General features: G+C 47.5%; 1 protein-coding gene across 4 annotated transcripts in view; it reads right to left on the bottom strand.

Annotated features, from left to right (window-relative positions):
* Positions 1–24,889, bottom strand: part of PDE2A (phosphodiesterase 2A) — a 762,902-nt gene that overhangs the window by 12,297 nt on the left and 725,716 nt on the right. For all 4 annotated transcript variants that reach the window (XR_008889432.1, XM_056561064.1, XM_056561065.1 and 1 more), the window contains 3 exons: positions 16,084–16,196; positions 12,138–12,176; positions 9,813–9,919 (listed from right to left, as the gene is read on the bottom strand). Coding sequence is in view for 3 of the 4 variants with exons in the window: in XM_056561064.1 (XP_056417039.1) it covers positions 9,813–9,919; positions 12,138–12,176; positions 16,084–16,196 (259 nt within the window). In the remaining variant the exon portion in view is untranslated. The remainder of the gene's footprint in view (positions 1–9,812; positions 9,920–12,137; positions 12,177–16,083; positions 16,197–24,889) is intronic.

The raw sequence follows: 24,889 nt of genomic DNA, 5'->3' as shown, positions 1-24,889 counted from the left end.
TATAGTGTCTATACAGGCCGGTATTTGGGGTTATAAAACAGTTAATGTCTGTATTTCTACTCCCTATGGTACCATAAGTCACAAGGTTGTAATAGATCCTACCTTAGAGTATGAAGTAGTGCTGGGGAAGGATTTTCCGTTTTTTTCAGCAGTTGTGGGAAGATAGTCAGGTGACTAGAGCAGGAACACCTGATAGGCTCACAACACTTGGTTTTCACCACATAGCAGGGGACAGTAACTCCGCAGAGGACAGGGAGTGTCAGCAGACCCTAGGTATATGTCAGGTGGGAGTGTCAGCAGACCCTAGGTATATGTCAGGTGGGAGTGTCAGCAGACCCTAGGTATGTCAGGTGGGAGTGTCAGCAGACCCTAGGTATATGTCAGGTAGGAGTGTTAGCAGACCCTAGGTATATGTCAGGTGGGAGTGTCAGCAGACCCTAGGTATATGTCAGGTGGGAGTGTCAGCAGACCCTAGGTATATATCAGGTGGGAGTGTCAGCAGACCCTAGGTATATGTCAGGTGGGAGTGTCAGCAGACCCCTAGGTATATGTCAGGTGGGAGTGTCAGCAGACCCCAGGTATATGTCAGGTGGGAGTGTCAGCAGACCCTAGGTATATGTCAGGTGGGAGTGTCAGCAGACCCTAGGTATATGTCAGGTGGGAGTGTCAGCAGACCCTAGGTATATGTCAGGTGGGAGTGTCAGCAGACCCTAGGTATATGTCAGGTGGGAGTGTCAGCAGACCCTAGGTATATGTCAGGTGGGAGTGTCAGCAGACCCTAGGTCTATGTCAGGTGGGAGTGTCAGCAGACCCTAGGTCTATGTCAGGTGGGAGTGTCAGCAGACCCTAGGTATATGTCAGGTGGGAGTGTCAGCAGACCCTAGGTATATGTCAGGTGGGAGTGTCAGCAGACCCTAGGTATATCTCAGGTGGGAGTGTCAGCAGACCCTAGGTATATGTCAGGTGGGAGTGTCAGCAGACCCTAGGTATATGTCAGGTGGGAGTGTCAGCAGACCCTAGGTATATGTCAGGTGGGAGTGTCAGCAGACCCTAGGTATATCTCAGGTGGGAGTGTCAGCAGACCCTAGGTATATGTCAGGTGGGAGTGTCAGCAGACCCTAGGTATATGTATGGAGGGAGTGTCAGCAGACCCTAGGTATATGTCAGGTGGGAGTGTCAGCAGACCCTAGGTATATGTCAGGTGGGAGTGTCAGCAGACCCTAGGTATATCTCAGGGGGGGGTCTGCCAGACCACTAGGGGAGCTGAAGAACAGTCCGTGAGTCAAGATAAAGAGGGGACTGGAAAAGAAGCTATGGAGATAGCTGCGGAAAAACCAAAACTCCGGAAGAGAGTACCAATGGAGCTGGGGGTTGCACTTACAGTCACAGACAGAGTCCTAAGTGAAGGAGACTGTGACAAGACAAAAGAAAAGTCTGCCAAGAAGCCGAGAGACAGGTCAGAGGAACTGATTAGGAATCTCCCTGACTCGCTGGTGCCAAGAGCCGTTGAAGTTGTTGCTAGGGGCAACAAACTTACCGCCAAGGGATTGCCGGTCCGACAGGAGTGTTTAGCGAGAGTCTCCAGAGTTGCCAACGTGGTGGGAGAGGAAGAGTGCCAGATGTCAGTGACACCGGTTGTGGATGATAATGATGCACAAGTGGCCGCAACCCCGAAAAAGGGGGAGACTTCATCTAGAGATGGAGAAGAGCTGGGTCGAGTGTCTGGCAGAGGACCAGAGGATGTCTCAAGGTCTAACAGCGAGAGTGAGGAGACCGCTGTCAGTAAAAGGTCTCGGAAAAGACGAGCTGGCCTTGGGAAAAAACTGGAGCAGATTCAGAATCTGGAAGAAACCCTGCAGATGGTTTCTGTGAGGTTCACGGAGAAAGAAAAAGAGGTACATCGCTTGACAGAGGAGAAGGACAAATCACTTGCTGACTTTAAAAAAGAGCAAGAAGCGAGGCTTCAGCTGGAAAAAGTCATGGAGCATCACAGAAGTGAGTTTGTGGCTCTGCAGGATGAACTGTCCCGCTCCCAGGGTCTTGTGACCAGCAAGGAGAGTGAAGTGCAGAGTCTGGCCAAGCGGATGTCATTCCAGGAAGAAGAAGTGAGTCTTCTACATGGTGCATATCCGGCTCTGCAGAGTGATCACAAGGCTAGGCTGGTAGCCATGGAAAAAATAGAAAAAGAGAAGAATGAAATGAAGATGGAAGCTGAAGCTCTTGCCAGCAATCTGGAGAGTGTATCTAAAGCTAAGAGACAACTTGAGGAGGAAGTCAAGGTGAAGAATGCCCTTGCACATGCTCTTCAATCTGCTCGTCATGACAATGACTTGCTCCGTGAGCAGTAGGAGGAGGCCCTGGAACAAGTTGAGACTCTGAAACATGAAAACAAGAACTTGCAACAGGAGATCTCAGATTTATCTGAACAGATTGGTGAGAGTGGAAAATCTATCAATGAGTTAGAGAAGTTCAAGAAACAGTTGCTGGACAGTGAGAAGATGATCTCCACAAAGCTCAAGAGTGAGCAGCTGAGATATATAAAGCTGGAAGGTGACATGAAGATCTTAAGAGAGCCTGGAAGCGCAGAACGAAACGCGCAGAAGGTCCCACGTAGCTGCCTTGGTTTTGCTGGGAGCCCAACTCTACGAGCCGGTGGCTGTGCTGGCGGACAATGAACAGTTGAGGAAACAATTGCTGTCTTCGGAAGATACTGTCAGGGACTTGACAGAGTTACTTGACAGTGAGAGGATGAAGTCCGCTAAGCTCCAGTGTAAGCTGCGAAAATGTGAGAAAAAGGAAGAGGACCAGGAAGTCCTAAAAGAGAGCAGAGACCAAGATATGGCGGAATTGGCTCAAGAAAGGCTTTTGGGGCCGAAGTTACAGGATACAGTTATGCTTTCTCTGAATGCCAAAAAGTCCTCTAAAGATAAGATTGAGGTGAAGTCCTGTAAGAAGTCGCCTGAAGCTAGGACTGAGCTGAAACCTGGTGGGAAATCCTCTGAAGTGGAGACTAAGGAGAAGAGAGGTGGGAAATCCTCTGAACCTGAGCAGACCAAAAATTCTGAAGGTAATGCTGAGGCAGAGAAATCCTCTGAAGCAGAAGCTAAACCAGAGTCAACCTCAAAAGCTGTGAGTAAAGAGAATGGCCCAACTGAAGCTACAGGTGAAGAGAAGAGTAAGCCTGAAGAAGCTGCAGAGAAGAGCCAAACAGTAGTAGAAGCTACACAAGAATCTGAAGGAGCCAAAGACTCTGAAGCCAAACCTGAGGAAGCTGGTGCCCCTGAAGAGAAAGCTGGAAGGGATGAGGTGAAACCATGTGAGAAATCCACTGAAGGCAAGACGGAGGTGAAACCAGGTGGGAAGTCCTCTAAAGTTGAAACGGAGATGGACCTGTGTCAGAGGTCCTCTGACGGTACAGAGAACAAGACAGTGGTTGGTGAAGCCACTGAGGCCGAAAGATTCTCTGAAGCAGAGGTAGAGGTCCGGCAAGCCAGAAGAAGACAAAGGTTAGAAGCATCGGACCTCTCACTCCTTAATTTCAAGAACCCTGCCCACACCAGGGTGAAGAACCTGGTACTGGAGAGGTGTGACCGAGAGACTTGCAATTGGTGGCTGGTAAAAGTCCGGAAGAAAAAAGTCAAGGACTTCAGAGATTGTGGGACAAAAGTTGTCCAAGAGAAAGGAAAGGCAGATGGTTTCTGCCTTTCACATACATGTGCTCCTTCCCGGTGGTCTGAGCAAAGGGGGGGGGGATATGTGGCAGTGTGGCAAGGAAAGGGTGTATTTCCTTGGCTCACCCTGCAGAAGCTCTCACCTGCTTCTTAAGTAATGAGGCAGGAGGGAAGGGAGGTGTATATGAGATGGAGACTCAGTCTAATGTGGGCTCTTCCTAGGAGACAGCATGTGGGCTGTAGGGAAGAGACAGAGCCTGCTGAGGAGTACACAGCCCGAGCTATGAGGGGCTCAAAGAGAGTGACATGAATTGTGAGTAGAAGGTTGCAGGGGACATATGTTTAACCGGCTGAGGGAAGCTCAGCGGTTGTTAGTCAGGAAAGCTGATCTGTTTAGTCAGTGACCAGACGGTCTAGGATTTTGTTTGTTCCTGCTTTTTGTTTATTTCTTTCCCTGCAACCTGTCTAATAAAACTGGCAAGGTGCCAGATTTGCATTATAAGCGTTTGTTTGCTGGTTTATTGAGAAGAAACGCATCCTGTGGCGTGGTCCAGGACGATCCCATAGCTAATCCCCAAGACGGATCGTCACAATATATACAATATCCTATATATATACACACAACGTACAATATCCTATATATACAACGTACAAAATCCTATATACACAACGTACAATATCCTATATATACACACACAATGTACATTATCCTATATATACAATGTACAATATCCTATATATACACACAATATCCTATATATATACACAATGTACAATATCCTATATATACACACAATATCCTATATATATACACAATGTACAATATCCTATATATACACAATATCATATATACACAACGTACAATATCCTATATATACACAATATCATATATATATATATACACACACACACACACAACGTACAATATCCTATATATACACACAACGTACAATATCCTATATATACAACGTACAATATCCTATATATACAATATCCTATATATATATATACACAACGTACAATATCTTATATATACACAACGTACAATATCCTATATATACACAATATCCTATATATATATATACACAACGTACAATATCCTATATATATATATATACACACACACACAACATACAATATCCTATATATACAACGTACAATATCCTATACATATATACACACACACACAACGTACAATATCTTATATATACACAACGTACAATATCCTATATATACACAATATCCTATATATATATACACAACGTACAATATCCTATATATATATATACACACACACACACACAACATACAATATCCTATATATACAACGTACAATATCCTATACATATATACACACACACACAACGTACAATATCTTATATATACACAACGTACAATATCCTATATACACAATATCCTATATACAATATCATATATATATATATATATATATATATATATATATATACACACACACAACGTACAATATCCTATATATACAATGTACAATATCCTATATACACACACAATATCCTTTATATATACACAACGTACAATATTATATATATATATACACATACAATGTACAATATCTGTTAGGATTCGGCTAGCTGGAGGTGGATCCTCTGTGTCAGCGAGGGATTGGCGTGGACCGTGCCGGTGGACCGGTTCTAAGATGCTACTGGTATTCACCAGAGCCCGCCGCAAAGCGGGATGGTCTTGCTGCGGCGGTAGTAACCAGGTCGTATCCACCGGTAACGGCTCAACCTCGCTGACTGCTGAGAAGGCGTGGGACAGAAGGACTAGGCAGAGGCAAGGTCAGGCGTAGCAGAAGGTCGGGGCCGGCGGCAAGGTTCGTAGTCAATAGCAATAGCAGAAGGTCTGGAACACAGGCTTTGGACAACACTAAACGCTTTCACTGGCACAAGGCAACAAGATCTGGCAAGGAAGTGCAGGGGAAGTGAGGTATTATACACAGGGAGCAGGTGGAAGCTAATTAGACTGATTGGGCCAGGCACCAATCATTGGTGCACTGGCCCTTTAAATCTCAGAGAGCTGGCGCGCGCGCGCCCTAAGGAGCGGAGCCACGTGCGCCAAGACATGACAGCCGGGGACCGGGATGGGTAAGTGACTTGGGATGCGATTCCCGAGCGGGCGCGTCCTGCTATGCGAATCGCATCCCCGCCGGCAATGTCAGTGCAGCGCTCCCGGTCAGCGGGTCTGACCGGGGCGCTGCAGAGAGAGAGACGCCGTGTATATATACACAACGTACAATATCCTATATATATATATATATACACAACGTACAATATCCTATATATACAATATCCTATATATACACAATATCCTATAGATACACAATAACCGATATATACAATATCCTATATATACAATATCCTATAGATACACAATAACCCATATATACAATATCCTATATATACAATATCCTATAGAAATGTATAGGAATTCCCGCACTGGATGGCCTTCAGTGCGGTACAAGAGTCCCCCAGCGTGCCATGCTGGATAACCAAATACTTCCACTCTCAAGGACACAGAACCAGTCACGAGGTCCATTTCTCAACCATGTGAAAGGCTACTGAGCTGAAACGTCGCACCTTATACTCTGATGCAATGAAGCTGTTATAACTGCATTCAACTCGAACTTCGTGACTGGTGCTGTGTCCTTGATAGTGGAAGTATACAATATCCTATATATACACAATATCCTATATATACACAATATCCTATATATACACAATATCCTATATATACACAATATCCTATATATACACAATATCCTATATATATATATATATATACACACAATATCCTATATATACACAATATCCTATATATACACAATATCCTATATATACACAATATCCTATATACACAATATCCTATATATACACAATATCCTATATATACACAATATCCTATATATACACAATATCCTATATATACACAATATCCTATATACACACAATATCCTATATAAACAATATCATATATATATATATATACACACACACACAATATCCTATAGCTACACAATATCCTATATATACAATATCCTATATATACAATGTATTCAGAGACTTTCCCCTTTTTTACATTTTGTTTATGTTGCTCCTGGAGCTAAAATAAATGACATGGACAGGATTTGGGAAGACACAGCCCTGTCTATATAAGGTCTCTATCAGAGCAAACACTAAGCCACGAGGTGGAAAGAATTGCCTGTAGAGCTCAAAGAAAGGATTGTTTGGAAGAGCAGATCTGGAGACGGAGACAAAACATTTCTGTGAACTGAAAGTTCCCAAGAGCAAATGGAAGAAGGAACAACCAGAGCTCCAAATATCCAATGTACAGATGGGAGAGACTTTCAAAAGGTCCAGAACCATCACTGCAACCTCCACAATCTGGGCAGCATCATGTCTGGGGGAAACCAGGCACTGCCCATAACCTACCCAATACCATCCCTACAGTGATCATGGTGGGGGCAGCATCATGTCTGGAGGAAACCAGGCACTGCCCATCACCTGCCCAATACCATCCCTACAGTGATCATGGTGGGGGCAGCATCATGTCTGGAGGAAACCAGGTACTTCCCATCACCTGCCCAATACCATCCCTACAGTGATCATGGTGGGGGCAGCATCGTGTCTGGAGGAGACCAGGTACTGACCATCACCTGCCCAATACCACCCCTACAGTGATCATGGTGGGGGCAGCATCATGTCTGGAGGAAACCAGGTACTGCCCATCACCTGCCCAATACCATCCCTACAGTGATCATGGTGGGGGCAGCATCATGTCTGGAGGAAACCAGGCACTGCCCATCACCTGCCCAATACCATCCCTACAGTGATCATGGTGGGGGCAGCATCATGTATGGAGGAAACCAGGCACTGCCCATCACCTGCCCAATACCACCCCTACAGTGATCATGGTGGGGGCAGCATCATGTCTGGAGGAGACCAGGCACTGCCCATCACCTGCCCAATACCATCCCTACAGTGATCATGGTGGGGGCAGCATCATGTCTGGGGGAAACCAGGCACTGCCCATCACCTGCCCAATACCATCCCTACAGTGATCATGGTGGGGGCAGCATCATGTATAGAGGAAACCAGGCACTGCCCATCACCTGCCCAATACCATCCCTACAGTGATCATGGTGGGGGCAGCATCATGTCTGGGGGAAACCAGGCACTGCCCATCACCTGCCCAATACCATCCCTACAGTGATCATGGTGGGGGCAGCATCATGTCTGGGGGAAACCAGGCACTGCCCATCACCTGTCCAATACCATCCCTACAGTGATCATGGTGGGGGCACAATCATGTCTGGAGGAAACCAGGCACTGCCCATCACCTGCCCAATACCATCCCTACAGTGATCATGGGGGGGGGGGCAGCATCATGTATAGAGGAAACCAGGTACTGCCCATCACCTGCCCAATACCATCCCTACAGTGATCATGGTGGGGGCAACATCATGTCTGGGGGAAACCAGGTACTGCCCATCACCTGCCCAATACCATCCCTACAGTGAATATGGTGGGGGCAGCATCATGTCTGGAGGAAACCAGGTACTACCCATCACCTGCCCAATACCATCCCTACAGTGAATATGGTGGGGGCAGCATCATGTCTGGAGGAAACCAGGTACTACCCATCACCTGCCCAATACCATCCCTACAGTGATCATGGTGGGGGCAGCATCATGTCTGGAGGAAACCAGGTACTACCCATCACCTGCCCAATACCATCCCTACAGTGATCATGGTGGGGGTAGCATCATGTCTGGAGGAAACCAGGTACTACCCATCACCTGCCCAATACCATCCCTACAGTGATCATGGTGGGGGCAGCATCATGTCTGGAGGAAACCAGGTACTACCAATCACCTGCCCAATACCATCCCTACAGTGATCATGGTGGGGGCAGCATCATGTCTGGAGGAGACCAGGCACTGCCCAATACCATCCCTACAGTGATCATGGTGGGGGCAGCATCATGTCTGCAGGAAACCAGGTACTGCCCATCACCTGTCCAATACCATCCCTACAGTGATCATGGTGGGGGCAGCATCATGTCTGGAGGAAACCAGGTACTACCCATCACCTGCCCAATACCATCCCTACAGTGATCATGGTGGGGGCAGCATCATGTCTGGGGGAAACCAGGTACTGCCCATCACCTGCCCAATACCATCCCTACAGTGATCATGGTGGGGGTAGCATCATGTCTGGAGGAAACCAGGTACTACCAATCACCTGCCCAATACCATCCCTACAGTGATCATGGTGGGGGCAGCATCATGTCTGGAGGAGACCAGGCACTGCCCAATACCATCCCTACAGTGATCATGGTGGGGGCAGCATCATGTCTGCAGGAAACCAGGTACTGCCCATCACCTGTCCAATACCATCCCTACAGTGATCATGGTGGGGGCAGCATCATGTATAGAGGAAACCAGGCACTGCCCATCACCTGCCCAATACCATCCCTACAGTGATCATGGTGGGGGCAGCATCATGTCTGGAGGAAACCAGGTACTGCCCATCACCTTCCCAATACCATCCCTACAGTGATCATGGTGGGGGCAGCATCATGTCTGGAGGAAACCAGGTACTACCCATCACCTGCCCAATACCATCCCTACAGTGATCATGGTGGGGGCAGCATCATGTCTGGAGGAAACCAGGCACTGCCCATCACCTGCCCAATACCATCCCTACAGTGATCATGGTGGGGGCAGCATCATGTCTGGAGGAAACCAGGTACTACCCTTCACCTGCCCAATACCATCCCTACAGTGATCATGGTGGGGGCAGCATCATGTCTGGGGGAAACCAGGTACTGCCCATCACCTGCCCAATACCATCCCTACAGTGATCATGGTGGGGGCAGCATCATGTATAGAGGAAACCAGGTACTGCCCATCACCTGCCCAATACCATCCCTACAGTGTAGCATGCTGCTGTGGGGGCGATGGGATACAGTGCTTATCATCAAGCCACCATGGTGCCAATATGGAAAAATTGCATGGACTATGAAAGGAAGTGGTCAGGAACTGTGAAGGTGGACTAAGCTGATGATGTCACTATGATGTTATGATGTCACTGTGACACTCACTTGTAGATGGGCATGGCGATGTGCTCCATGAAGCTGATCTGTAGCTCAGGGATGTATGCTTTCTCACGATCCATCATCTCACTCGGCCTGTTTCCCATGGCTTTCTCCTGCAGACACAGAAAGTGAGGAATTTGATTACGTCTAGAGAAGATGTCTGTCTGTACATTGGGTGGAGGTGATGTCTGTCCGTACATTGGGTGGAGGTGGTGTCTGTCCGTACATTGGGTGGAGGGGGTGTCTGTCCGTACATTGGGTGGAGGTGATGTCTGTCTGTACATTGAGTGGAGGTGATGTCTGTCCGTACATTGGGTGGAGGGGGTGTCTGTCTGTACATTGGGTGGAGGTGATGTCTGTCCATACATTGGGTGGAGGGGTGTCTGTCCGTACATTGGGTGGAGGTGGTGTCTGTCCGTACATTGGGTGGAGGGGGTGTCTGTCTGTACATTGGGTGGAGGTGATGTCTGTCCGTACATTGGGTGGAGGTGGTGTCTGTCCGTACATTGGGTGGAGGTGGTGTCTGTCCGTACATTGGGTGGAGGTGGTGCTTGTCTGTACATTGGGTGGAGGTGATGTCTGTCCGTACATTGGGTGGAGGTGGTGTCTGTCCGTACATTGGGTGGAGGTGATGTCTGTCCGTACATTGGGTGGAGGTGGTGTCTGTCCGTACATTGGGTGGAGGTGATGTCTGTCCGTACATTGGGTGGAGGGGTGTCTGTCTGTACATTGGGTGGAGGTGGTGTCTGTCCGTACATTGGGTGGAGGTGATGTCTGTCCGTACATTGGGTGGAGGGGTGTCTGTCTGTACATTGGGTGGAGGTGATGTCTGTCCGTACATTGGGTGGAGGTGGTGTCTGTCCGTACATTGGGTGGAGGGGTGTCTGTCTGTACATTGGGTGGAGGTGATGTCTGTCCGTACATTGGGTGAAGGTGATGTCTGTCCGTACATTGGGTGGAGGTGGTGTCTGTCCGTACATTGGGTGGAGGTGGTGTCTGTCCGTACATTGGGTGGAGGTGGTGTCTGTCCGTACATTGGGTGGAGGTGAAGTCTGTCCGTACATTGGGTGGAGGTGATGTCTGTCCGTACATTGGGTGGAGGTGGTGTCTGTCTGTACATTGGGTGGAGGTGATGTCTGTCCGTACATTGGGTGGAGGTGGTATCTGTCCGTACATTGGGTGAAGGTGGTGTCTGTCCGTACATTGGGTGGAGGTGGTGTCTGTCCGTACATTGGGTGGAGGTGGTGTCTGTCTGTACATTGGGTGGAGGTGGTGTCTGTCCGTACATTGGGTGGAGGTGGTATCTGTCCGTACATTGGGTGGAGGTGGTGTCTGTCCGTACATTGGGTGAAGGTGGTGTCTGTCCGTACATTGGGTGGAGGTGGTGTCTGTCCGTACATTGGGTGGAGGGGTGTCTGTCTGTACATTGGGTGGAGGTGATGTCTGTCCGTACATTGGGTGGAGGTGATGTCTGTCCGTACATTGGGTGGAGGGGTGTCTGTCTGTACATTGGGTGGAGGGGTGTCTGTCTGTACATTGGGTGGAGGTGATGTCTGTCCGTACATTGGGTGGAGGGGTGTCTGTCCGTACATTGGGTGGAGGTGAAGTCTGTCCGTACATTGGGTGGAGGTGATGTCTGTCCGTACATTGGGTGGAGGTGATGTCTGTCCGTACATTGGGTGGAGGGGTGTCTGTCTGTACATTGGGTGGAGGGGTGTCTGTCTGTACATTGGGTGGAGGTGATGTCTGTCCATACATAATTATACATACAATAGAGGTGGTTTGTTTTTACACTGTGTGGAGGTCTTATATGTGCCATTTAGATTGAGGTCATGTATGTTCTTTATGTTTTTATCCAGGTGGAGGTCATGTATGGTGGAGTTCATGTATATTGGAGGCCATGTATGGCGGAGGTCATGTATATTCTTACTCCAGGTGGAGGTCATGTATATTGGAGGTCATGTATATTGGAGGTCATGTATGGCAGAGGTCATGTACATTGGAGGTCATGTATGGCGGAGGTCATGTATATTCTTACTCCAGGTGGAGGTCATGTATATTGGAGGTCATGTATATTGGAGGTCATGAATATTGGAGGTCATGTATATTGGAGGTCATGTATATTGGAGGTCATGTATATTGGAGGTCATGTATATTGGAGGTCATGTATATTGGAGGTCATGTAAATTGGAGGTCATGTATATTGGAGGTCATGTATATTGGAGGTCATGTATATTGGAGGTCATGTATATTGGAGGTCATGTATGGCGGAGGTCATGTATATTGGAGGTCATGTATATTGGAGGTCATGTAGGTGGCTCTATCACTTACCAGGTCTCCCTGAGAGAAGAATTCTTTGTAGATGAGCTCCTGGAGGGACAGAAGGATAACGGATTATATCATTTATGTGGAAACAAATAACTCCTGCATAGATAATAATTCAGGTCAATAGGGACCACACACTGAGGTGATGATGGAAGAAGCAGGGACCACACTGAGGTGATGATGGAAGAAGCAGGGACCACACTGAGGTGATGATGGAAGAAGCAGGGACCACACTGAGGTGATGATGGAAGAAGCAGGGACCACACACTAAGGTGATGATGGAAGAAGCAGGGACCACACACTGAGGTGATGATGGAAGAAGCAGGGACCACACACTGAGGTGATGATGGAAGAAGCAGGGACCACACTGAGGTGGTGATGGAAGAAGCAGGGACCACACTGAGGTGATGATGGAAGAAGCAGGGACCACACAATGAGGTGAGGATGGAAGAAGCAGGGACCACACTGAGGTGATGATGGAAGAAGCCGGGACCACACTGAGGTGATGATGGAAGAAGCCGGGACCACACTGAGGTGATGATGGAAGAAGCAGGGACCACACTGAGGTGATGATGGAAGAAGCAGGGACCACAAACTGAGGTGATGATGGAAGAAGCAGGGACGACACTGAGGTGATGTTGGAAGAAGCAGGGAGCACACACTGAGGTGATGTTGGAAGAAGCAGGGAGCACACACTGAGGTGATGATGGAAGAAGCAGGGACCACACACTGAGGTGATGATGGAAGAAGCAGGGACCACACACTGAGGTGATGATGGAAGAAGCAGGGACCACACACTGAGGTGATGATGGAAGAAGCAGGGACCACACACTGAGGTGATGATGGAAGAAGCAGGGACCGCACTGAGGTGATGATGAAAGAAGCAGGGACCACACACTGAGGTGATGACGGAAGAAGCAGGGACCACACACTGAGGTGATGACGGAAGAAGCAGGGACCACACAGAGGTGATGACGGAAGAAGCAGGGACCACACTGAGGTGATGATGGAAGAAGCAGGGACCACACTGAGGTGATGATGGAAGAAGCAGGGACCACACTGAGGTGATGATGGAAGAAGCCGGGACCACACTGAGGTGATGATGGAAGAAGCAGGGACCACACTGAGGTGATGATGGAAGAAGCAGGGACCACAAACTGAGGTGATGATGGAAGAAGCAGGGACGACACTGAGGTGATGTTGGAAGAAGCAGGGAGCACACACTGAGGTGATGTTGGAAGAAGCAGGGAGCACACACTGAGGTGATGATGGAAGAAGCAGGGACCACACACTGAGGTGATGATGGAAGAAGCAGGGACCACACACTGAGGTGATGATGGAAGAAGCAGGGACCACACACTGAGGTGATGATGGAAGAAGCAGGGACCACACACTGAGGTGATGATGGAAGAAGCAGGGACCACACACTGAGGTGATGATGGAAGAAGCAGGGACCACACTGAGGTGATGACGAAAGAAGAAGGGACCACACTGAGGTGATGACGGAAGAAGCAGGGACCACACACTGAGGTGATGACAGAAGAAGCAGGAACCACACAGAGGTGATGACGGAAGAAGCAGGGACCACACTGAGGTGATGATGGAAGAAGCAGGGACCACACACTGAGGTGATGATGGAAGAAGCAGGGACCACACACTGAGGTGATGATGGAAGAAGCAGGGACCACACTGAGGTGATGATGGAAGAAGCAGGGACCACACACTGAGGTGATGACGGAAGAAGCAGGAACCACACAGAGGTGATGACGGAAGAAGCAGGGACCACACTGAGGTGATGATGGAAGAAGCAGGGACCACACACTGAGGTGATGATGGAAGAAGCCGGGACCACACACTGAGGTGATGATGGAAGAAGCAGGGACCACACTGAGGTGATGATGGAAGAAGCAGGGACCACACACTGAGGTGATGATGGAAGAAGCAAGGACCACACACTGAGGTGATGATGGAAGAAGCAGGGACCACACAGAGGTGATGATGGAAGAAGCAGGGACCACACACTGAGGTGATGATGGAAGAAGCAAGGACCACACACTGAGGTGATGATGGAAGAAGCAGGGACCACACAGAGGTGATGATGGAAGAAGCAGGGACCCCACTGAGGTGATGATGGAAGAAGCAGGGACCACACTGAGGTGATGATGGAAGAAGCAGGGACCACACAATGAGGTGAGGATGGAAGAAGCAGGAACCCCACTGAGGTGATGATGGAAGAAGCAGGGACCACACTGAGGTGATGATGGAAGAAGCAGGGACCACACAATGAGGTGATGATGGAAGAAGCAGGAACCCCACTGAGGTGATGATGGAAGAAGCAGGGACCACACTGAGGTGATGATGGAAGAAGCAGGGACCACACAATGAGGTGATGATGGAAGAAGCAGGAACCCCACTGAGGTGATGATGGAAGAAGCAGGGACCCCACTGAGGTGATGTTGGAAGAAGCAGGGAGCACACACTGAGGTGATGTTGGAAGAAGCAGGGAGCACACACTGAGGTGATGATGGAAGAAGCAGGGACCACACACTGAGGTGATGATGGAAGAAGCAGGGACCACACACTGAGGTGATGATGGAAGAAGCAGGGACCACACACTGAGGTGATGATGGAAGAAGCAGGGACCACACACTGAGGTGATGATGGAAGAAGCAGGGACCACACACTGAGGTGATGATGGAAGAAGCAGGGACCACACACTGAGGTGATGATGGAAGAAGCAGGGACCACACTGAGGTGATGATGGAAGAAGCAGGGACCACACTGAGGTGATGATGAAAGAAGAAGGGACCACACTGAGGTGATGACGGAAGAAGCAGGGACCACACACTGAGGTGATGACGGAAGAAGCAGGAACCACACAGAGGTGATGACGGAAGAAGCAGGGACCACACTGAGGTGATGATGGAAGAAGCAGGGACCACACTGAGGTGATGATGGAAGAAGCAGGGACCACACTGAGGTGATGATGGAAGAAGCAGGAACCCCACTGAGGTGATGATGGAAGAAGCAGGGACCACACACTGAGGTGATGACGGAAGAAGCAGGAACCACACAGAGGTGATGACGGAAGAAGCAGGGACCACACTGAGGTGATGATGGAAGAAGCAGGGACCACACACTGAGGTGATGATGGAAGAAGCCGGGACCACACACTGAGGTGATGATGGAAGAAGCAGGGACCACACTGAGGTGATGATGGAAGAAGCAGGGACCACACACTGAGGTGATGATGGAAGAAGCAGGGACCACACACTGAGGTGATGATGGAAGAAGCAGGGACCACACAGAGGTGATGATGGAAGAAGCAGGGACCCCACTGAGGTGATGATGGAAGAAGCAGGGACCACACTGAGGTGATGATGGAAGAAGCAGGGACCACACAATGAGGTGATGATGGAAGAAGCAGGAACCCCACTGAGGTGATGATGGAAGAAGCAGGGACCACACTGAGGTGATGATGGAAGAAGCAGGGACCACACAATGAGGTGATGATGGAAGAAGCAGGGACCACACTGAGGTGATGATGGAAGAAGCAGGGACCACACAATGAGGTGATGATGGAAGAAGCAGGAACCCCACTGAGGTGATGATGGAAGAAGCAGGGACCCCACTGAGGTGATGATGGAAGAAGCAGGGACCACACTGAGGTCATGATGGAAGAAGCAGGGACCACACAATGAGGTGATGATGGAAGAAGCAGGGACCACACAATGAGGTGATGATGGAAGAAGCAGGGACCACACTGAGGTGATGATGGAAGAAGCAGGGACCACACTGAGGTGATGATGGAAGAAGCAGGGACCCCAGCAGCACAAAGTATTAAGGTTCTGGTCTTGTGGAAGCAGTGACCTGACCAGCACACAGGTTACAGTATCATACATACACATCCTATAGATTTATGGAGAAGATGGACGGTCCTTGAGAAACTCACCGCAATCTTCCTGGTGGTTTTCCAGCCTTTGGTTTGGTCAGAGAGGTCACATGAGGTCATGAGGAGGCAGAGCAGGAGGTCGTGGTGGTGCTTGTTTTTGGGATCATAACCATCTGAAATACAAAAAAATGAACAGTGAGAGTACACAGGGGTGGGGGAAGGAAGGCTGCACTCACTATTCTGCTGGTGAGGTCACTGTGTACATACATTACATTACTTATCCTGTACTGATCCTGAGTTATATCCTGTATTATACACCAGAGTTGTCCTCACTATTCTGCTGGTGAGGTCACTGTGTACATACATTACATTACTTATCCTGTACTGATCCTGAGTTATATCCTGTATTATACTCCAGAGCTGTACTCACTATTCTGCTGGTGAGGTCACTGTGTACATACATTACATTACTTATCCTGTACTGATCCTGAGTTATATATCAGACAGGAGGCTCATATCTTATGCATTAATCTTTCTTTCTTTAATGCTCATAGCAGAAACATCATGCAATTTTTTCAAAACAAAAAACTACAATTCCCAGCAGTCCCCTGTACACTCCTCCCCTGCTTGTAGATCCTCTTCCTCTTTCTTTCTGCTCTGGCAGCAAGTTAAGTATATGACCTATCTTATATGGTTTTTCTTTGTTTCCTTTCTATTTATATTGTCATATAGGATCATATACGGTTCATTCATATATGATTGTCCTGTATTTTTGTGATTTTGTTGTTTTATTATTATTATAATTATTATTCTTATATATATTATATCTGTCTTCATCTACTTACAGATTGTGAGTCTGTAATTTGAGTCGCACGCTTCGCGATCCTTCTTTTCTGTCCCAATTCTTTCCTTTCCCCCCCCCCCCCTTTTTGTTCCTTCCTTTCCCCTTCTTTCCCGCTTGTAGTCTTACCCGACTCCATATTGGGGGAGGGCCTTAGCGTCTTCTTGTCGGCGTTCCCGCCGTCTCTCTCTTTTCGCGGGCTTAGAGGGTCGGGGGCGTGTTCTAGTGACGCGCTCCTGACGCGCACGCTTACATCATTGACCGCGCGTCCTATCACAGAACTCGCGACCGTAATCTCGTGAGATTACGCCCGCGAACGCTGTAGCTGAGTTACGCCTCCTCGCTCCGGCGCCAGTGTTGTGCGAGAGGAGTGAAGGAACGCCAGCATCGCGTACGGTCTGTCTGTATATGTGGCAACGTTTGTCCTATGAACATACCTTTCAGAGCTTAGCTGGTTATACATATCCAGGGCTGTTAACCCTTACCTTGCTGTAGATACCGCGGTATATATTTTATTCTACCTTAGTCCTAGCTACTTGTAGCTACTAGTCTTATCATGTCTGAGGACAACCATTTTATTACTCCTGTCCCCACATTGTCCGGAGTTGCTGGTAAAGCTGGAGATCTAGAAACTTCCCAGTTCTTGTCAGCAGCACAAATTCAGGACCTTATCAATAAGTCCGTCCAAGCTGCTTTAACATCTGCAGCTTGGCCTACCATACCACAGGCCACTACATCTGGCATCCGGACTACAGGGGGTAAAGCCCCTTCTAAACGAAAACATGTGTCAGCTCAACTCGACTCCCCGGCAGGGGAAGATAATAATATGTCCCAGACAGGACCCAACCCGGCCTGTCACGCCCCACATCAATCTGAACAAGTACGACCCTTGGGCCTCAAGGAGACAATAAAGAGGCATAAGACCGCCAGACGGTCTAAACCTAATTCTTTTGACACCTCTAATGATGACTCATCTATCGAATCGGAGGTAGCTGATGATGATAATTCAGAGTCTGCGGACTCAGATGCGGGGCTCATGGCAGACTTTGATGATGCCGCAGTAAACACGCCAAACGAGGAGATTTTAGATACACTAGGGCAGCCATTTTTCAGCCCTGATGCTATTTCGCATCCACGATCAGGAGACTGGGCACCGCTACCTCAGGTCGCTCAGTATATTGAGTTCTGGACCAGAAGGGCTATCGACCGGTCCAATCGCAACAAATTACGGGCAGAATGCCCTAGACCCTTTATCGCAAAGAAAGTGACACTGACGCCGGAAATAGACCCCGTCTTGCTCAAATACCTGACGCGGTCCGGTAGATACGCAAAGAAAGGGATTGAGCGTTCTTTCAAGCTCATCCAAGATAGAATTTTGGATATGTTAGGGCCACTGACCAAAATTCTTAATCTATCAGAACAGGCGGCCTCCACGGCCCAACCGGTCGACTTGGAGCAGCTAAGAGGCTGGGCCCAAAGAGTCGTGTGTATGCTCGGTAGTGCAAACACTACCTGTTCAATTGAAAGGAGGAGATCAATCCTCATGAAACTGGAACCTCAGCTATCACACTTAGCTGAGAGCGAACCAGGTCCCTCTGCCGAGGGTATGTTGTTTGGAGAGGACTTACTTAAGAATATTAACAAATTTGTGTCCCTCTTCACAAGCCTTGACAAGGCCCAATCTTCACTGAAGAAGGCGGGCCAAACCGTCAAGGTTTTTGGCAAGGCCGGCAGAAGCAGAGGCCGATCTGCCGGCCGCAACGCTTCTTTCAGGCCCTACAACAGACCAGGTGCCCAACAATATCAGCCCGTACACCAGCCGTATGCTTTGCCAGTGGCTCAACCCGCACCATTTTTCCCCCCCCGGGGTCGACCATGGAGAGGACACGGGGGACGTGGTTATCCCAGGTCACGCCCGACAACTGGTGAGTACCCTTCCACTTTCTCTACCACATACCTTAGTGGGGGGCAGACTAATGTATTTTACCCACGTCTGGTCCACGATTACGGCAGACGCCTGGGTTCTCAACACTGTGAAGGGATACATCATAGAATTCCTGTCTGTGCCAACTCTAAATGTTATCCCATACCCAATACGATTTTCTACTCCAAATGTAGCCCTCATAGACGAGGAACTACAAGAACTTCGGAAAAAAGGGGCGGTTCAGGAAGTAGACCCCCAGTCGCCAGGGTTTGTCAGCAACCTCTTCTTAGTCAAGAAGAAGGACGGCGGCTATCGCCCGGTCATAAACTTAAGAGATCTAAACCAACATGTGACATACCGTCATTTCAAGATGGAAGGGATCCATCTATTAAGAGACCTCCTGCGGCCAGGGGACTGGCTAGTAAAAATCGACTTAAAGGACGCGTATCTCACCGTCCCAATGCACCCTTCTTCACAGAAATTCCTAAGATTTCTTTGGAGAAACAGAATGTGGCAATTCACTTGCCTTCCATTCGGTTTGTCATCGGCCCCGTGGTGTTTCACCAAGTTGATGAAACCCGTGATAGCTGTTCTTCGGAGCAGGGGGGTGAGACTCATAATATATCTGGACGATCTACTGATCATGGCACGGTCCAGGTCTCAAGCTCTGCTACACAAGCAGTGGACAGTGGCTCTGTTAGAGGAATTAGGATTCCTCATCAACCACAAGAAGTCAGTGCTACATCCGGCCCAAGAGATGGAATTTTTGGGTTTTCTAGTGGACACCCAACTAGCCGTTTTACGTCTACCAACATTAAAACTGGCTCTGATTCGCAAGGAAATCAGAGCGGTTTTACGCAAGGGTCAAACTTCTTTGAGGCTGATCGCACGGATAGTCGGCTTACTGTCGGCTTCCATTCAGGCGATTTTCCCAGCTCCACTCCATTATCGAGCACTCCAACGCCTCAAAACCCTGCATCTCCGGCAGGGTTTACGGTACGCCGACGAGATAACACTATGTCCCGAATCGGTGTCGGAGTTGCATTGGTGGTTGCGTCATGCCGTAGAATGGAACGGCAGGACGATATTCAACTCCTGTCCGGATGTGATCATAGAATCCGATGCGAGTCGCCAAGGCTGGGGAGCTCGTTGCGGGCAAGACTCCACCGGCGGGATATGGTCAGAAGAGGAATCTCTTCTCCATATCAACGCTCTGGAACTCCTGGCAGCGTTTTTCGCTATCAGGAGCTTCCTGAGACAGAGGTCCAATTGTTGCGTATTATTACGCATGGACAACGTGGCGGCAGTACAATATGTCAACCGCCTGGGAGGCACGAGATCCAGAATTTTGACGGACATTGCGTCCGACTTTTAGCATTTCTGTCTGTCCCGGAATATCTTTCCTATAGCGGAATATCTTCCAGGGGTCGCCAACGAGGTGGCGGACTGGAATTCTCGCTACTTGACCGACTCCAGCGATTGGACCCTGGATCGGTCGGTTTTCCTGGCGCTCCAAGAATTATGGGGCCCATTACATACGGACCTCTTCGCTTCACGCCTCAACTGTCAGTTACCCCGATTTTACAGTTGGAGGCCGGACCCGGAAGCGTCTGCAGTGGACGCACTCCGCCAGAAGTGGGCGACAGGGACACATTATGCGTTCCCTCCGTTCCCTCTGATTATCAGAGTCCTTCTTCAAGTTGCGACTCAGAAAGCGACGGTGGTTCTGCTCACTCCATGGTGGCCGACGCAACCGTGGTTTCCTCTCCTGTTGGGGATGTCAATGGACTATCCCAGATTAATTCCGCACTCACCTCGTCTCCTAACGAATCCAGCCAAGGGTCTTCACCCTCTGGTTCTGGAGGGCAATCTCACGCTCCTAGCGTGGTTGGTTTCGGGGTGCCAGACCCAGGTGGCGAACTTTCACAATCAGCTAGAGATCTCCTCGCCTTGGCCTGGGCCCCCGGGACTAGATCGGCGTATCGATCTGCATGGGCCTTGTGGGTTCGTTGGTGTGATCAACGACAAGTTGATCCCACTCAAGCACCTGTTCCAGTCATAGTGAACTACCTGGCGGATTCTTTTGAGATAGGAAAATCTTATAGTTCTCTAAATGTGTACAGATCCGCCATCTCGGCATATCATTGCCCAGTGGACTCGTTACCAGTTGGTAAACATCCGTTAGTGTGTCGTCTCCTCAGGGGAGTTAAATTTAAACGTCCTCCTCGTCCTAGGTACCATTCTACTTGGGATGTCTCCCGGGTGTTGGATACGTTTTCCTCTTGGGAAGACAACGAGATATTGTCATTGAAACTCCTGTCTTTTAAGTTGACTACATTATTATGTCTTGTTTCCATTAAAAGAGTATCGGACGTTAGAGCTCTTGACATCTCTAGGCGTCAATTCTCACCTGAGGGAGTACGCTTTTCCGTGGTTCGACGAACCAAAACGGGTTTGCAATCAGTATTCTATCCCTTTTTTCCGTCACACCCCAAACTTTGTGTGGTGCGCTGTCTCCAGATGTACGAGACTCGGACAGCGTCGGTACGGTCGCTTAATCATAGCCAATTGTTAATATCTTACGTGCAGCCGCACCTACCGGTTTCCTCGGCCACTTTGGCCAGGTGGGTGAGATCAGCCATGGAATTAGCAGGGATTGATATTTCCCTATTCGGTGCTCACTCGTCTAGAGGAGCAATGGCCACGAAAGTGGTTACTTCAGGAGGTTCCTTGTCAGACCTCTTGTTGGCGGCTGATTGGTCGTCGGAGACGACTTTTCGCCATTTCTATTTCAGGCCAGAAGAACATGTGTCGGTATCTGTTCTTTAACTGTTATGTTTTGTCTTCTTTTATTCGAAGTTAGCTTTAAACTTGCATAAGATATGAGCCTCCTGTCTGATATATAAATCGAGATTTTCCTAGCTTGTGACGGAAAATATAAGTTATATGAAGACAGGAGGCGAGTATCTTCCCTCCCGACCCAACCCTATTATACTGTTTGTTGTCTTTCCAGGGTATTGAACGGAGACGGTGAAGACGTCCTAATATTGTAGAAGACTGATGTTTTCTGTCGACATTGTTCATTAACAGTTTTGCGGTCCTGTTGGCCGGCGGTTCGGAAGGGTCCAAGCGGCACGGTTCCGGTGTTCGATGGTTCGGTTGCTGTTCAAGAAATTCGCATAAAGAAAGAGGAAGAGGATCTACAAGCAGCCCCCTTTTATAGCAGCCAGTCAGGCTAGGAGGGGAGGAGTGTACAGGGGACTGCTGGGAATTGTAGTTTTTTGTTTTGAAAAAATTGCATGATGTTTCTGCTATGAGCATTAAAGAAAGAAAGATTAATGCATAAGATACTCGCCTCCTGTCTTCATATAACTTATATTTTCCGTCACAAGCTAGGAAAATCTCGATTTATATCCTGTATTATACACCAGAGTTGTCCTCACTATTCTGCTGGTGAGGTCACTGTGTACATACATTACATTACTTATCCTGTACTGATCCTGAGTTATATCCTGTATTATACTCCAGAGCTGTACTCACTATTCTGCTGGTGAGGTCACTGTGTATATACATAACATTACTTATCCTGTACTGATCCTGAGTTATATCCTGTATTATATTCCAGAGCTGTCCTCACTATTCTGCTGGTGAGGTCACTGTGTACATACATTACATTACTTATCCTGTACTGATCCTGAGTTATATCCTGTATTATACTCCAGAGCTGTACTCACTATTCTGCTGGTGAGGTCACTGTGTACATACATTACATTACTTATCCTGTACTGATCCTGAGTTATATCCTGTATTATACTCCAGAGCTGCAGTCACTATTCTGCTGGTGAGATCACTGTGTACATACATTATTTATCCTGTACTGATCCTGAGTTATATCCTGTATTATACTCCAGAGCTGTACTCACTATTCTGCTGGAGGGGTCACTGTGTACATACATTACATTACTTATCCTGTACTGATCCTGAGGTATATCCTGTAAATCTTTTATTAAAATTTCAAACATAACAATAAATAATTACAAACATAAACATATCATATCCGACAGAACATATCAATATAACGATCATAAAACCAAACACCATAGCATAAAATACAACACCGGTCCACCCCACACTCATTCCTGCACACAAACAAATATATACAATATTTACAAAAGACATATTCCTATAATACCCATTATACCCATACCATACTAATAAACTATATACACTAATATACACTAATACTAAATGTGAATTTCCAGGCCCAGTTGCAATATCAAAAACCCAATACCAGTAATATACCAAAAAGAATAACAAAAACAACAATAATAATATATACAAAATAATAAAAACCAACACAAACAAAATAACACCACTTTTTTTTTTTTTTTTTTGGCCCTGAGCTGGTCCCGCATCCCATGCCCCCAGTACATGTTACCAGACGTCCATGAACCAGTCCAGGATTTTCTGTATATATAAAAGTCCCATACAAACCCCCTCCCCCCTTTTAACCCACCACCCAACCTAAACTAAACCCAAACCCCAGGTGGCATCACACAATATATACAATATATACATTACATAAAATATACACAGACTAACAATATATACAATACATAAGTATACAAATAGACTACAACAATAAATACAATAACAAATACATATAACACTATAAGCCAAACAACAAACCCCTAAAGCTCAAGTTCAGCGCCTGCAAGCCCTATATTACCATAAACCAACTGCTCAAAACAAAAAGACTAATGTGCCAGCATCAGCCCACCACCAGGGGGAGACAACAGGCCAAGGCACTTTAAAGGCAGAGCCCCTCCATAGACGAGAGGCCCTGAGAGTTATATCCTGTATTATACTTCAGAGCTGCACTCACTATTCTGCTGGTGGGGTCACTGTGTACATACATTACATTACTTATCCTGTACTGATCCTGAGTTATATCCTGTATTATACTTCAGAGCTGCACTCACTATTCTGCTGGTGTGGTCACTGTGTACATACATTACATTACTTATCCTGTACTGATCCTGAGTTATATCCTGTATTATACTCCAGAGCTGTACTCACTATTCTGCTGGTGAGGTCACTGTGTACATACATTACATTACTTATCCTGTACTGATCCTGAGTTATATCCTGTATTATACTCCAGAGCTGTACTCACTATTCTGCTGGTGAGGTCACTGTGTACATACATTACATTACTTATCCTGTACTGATCCTGAGTTATATCCTGTATTATACTCCAGAGCTGTACTCACTATTCTGCTGGTGAGATCACTGTGTATATACATTACATTACTTATCCTGTACTGATCCTGAGTTATATCCTGTATTATACTCCAGAGCTGTACTCACTATTCTGCTGGTGAGGTCACTGTGTACATACATTACATTACTTATCCTGTACTGATCCTGAGTAATATCCTGTATTATACTCCAGAGCTGTACTCACTATTCTGCTGGTGAGGTCACTGTGTACATACATTACATTACTTATCTTGTACTGATCCTGAGTTATATCCTGTATTATACTCCAGAGCTGTACTCACTATTCTGCTGGTGAGGTCACTGTGTACATACATTACATTACTTATCCTGTACTGATCCTGAGTTATATCCTGTATTATACTCTGTACTCACTATTCTGCTGGTGGGGTCACTGTGTACATACATTACATTACTTATCCTGTACTGATCCTGAGTTATATCCTGTATTATACTCCAGAGCTGCACTCACTATTCTGCTGGTGGGGTCACTGTGTACATACATTACATTACTTATCCTGTACTGATCCTGAGTTATATCCTGTATTCTACCCCAGAGCTGTACTCACTATTCTGCTGTATATACACAGTACACTATGTGATCAGTAGAGCTTTGTGTCCCTTATTAATATCCTGTATAGCAGTTCCTATCGTGGCCTCTAGATGGAGACATGTAAAAACAAATCCTAATCTCTTTCTGTTACATTGTGTCATGTGCTCCGGTGACTTGTAATGCAATAAACATTAATAAAATTATGATCAGATTGAATAAACAACAGAGGGGGAGGGGGGCTAAGAATCTATAATAATACAGGGGCCCC

The sequence above is a fragment of the Hyla sarda genome, chromosome 2 (assembly GCF_029499605.1).
Source record: "Hyla sarda isolate aHylSar1 chromosome 2, aHylSar1.hap1, whole genome shotgun sequence".
Classification (NCBI taxonomy): domain Eukaryota; kingdom Metazoa; phylum Chordata; class Amphibia; order Anura; family Hylidae; genus Hyla; species Hyla sarda.
This window is presented reverse-complemented; position numbering and strand designations above follow the sequence as displayed.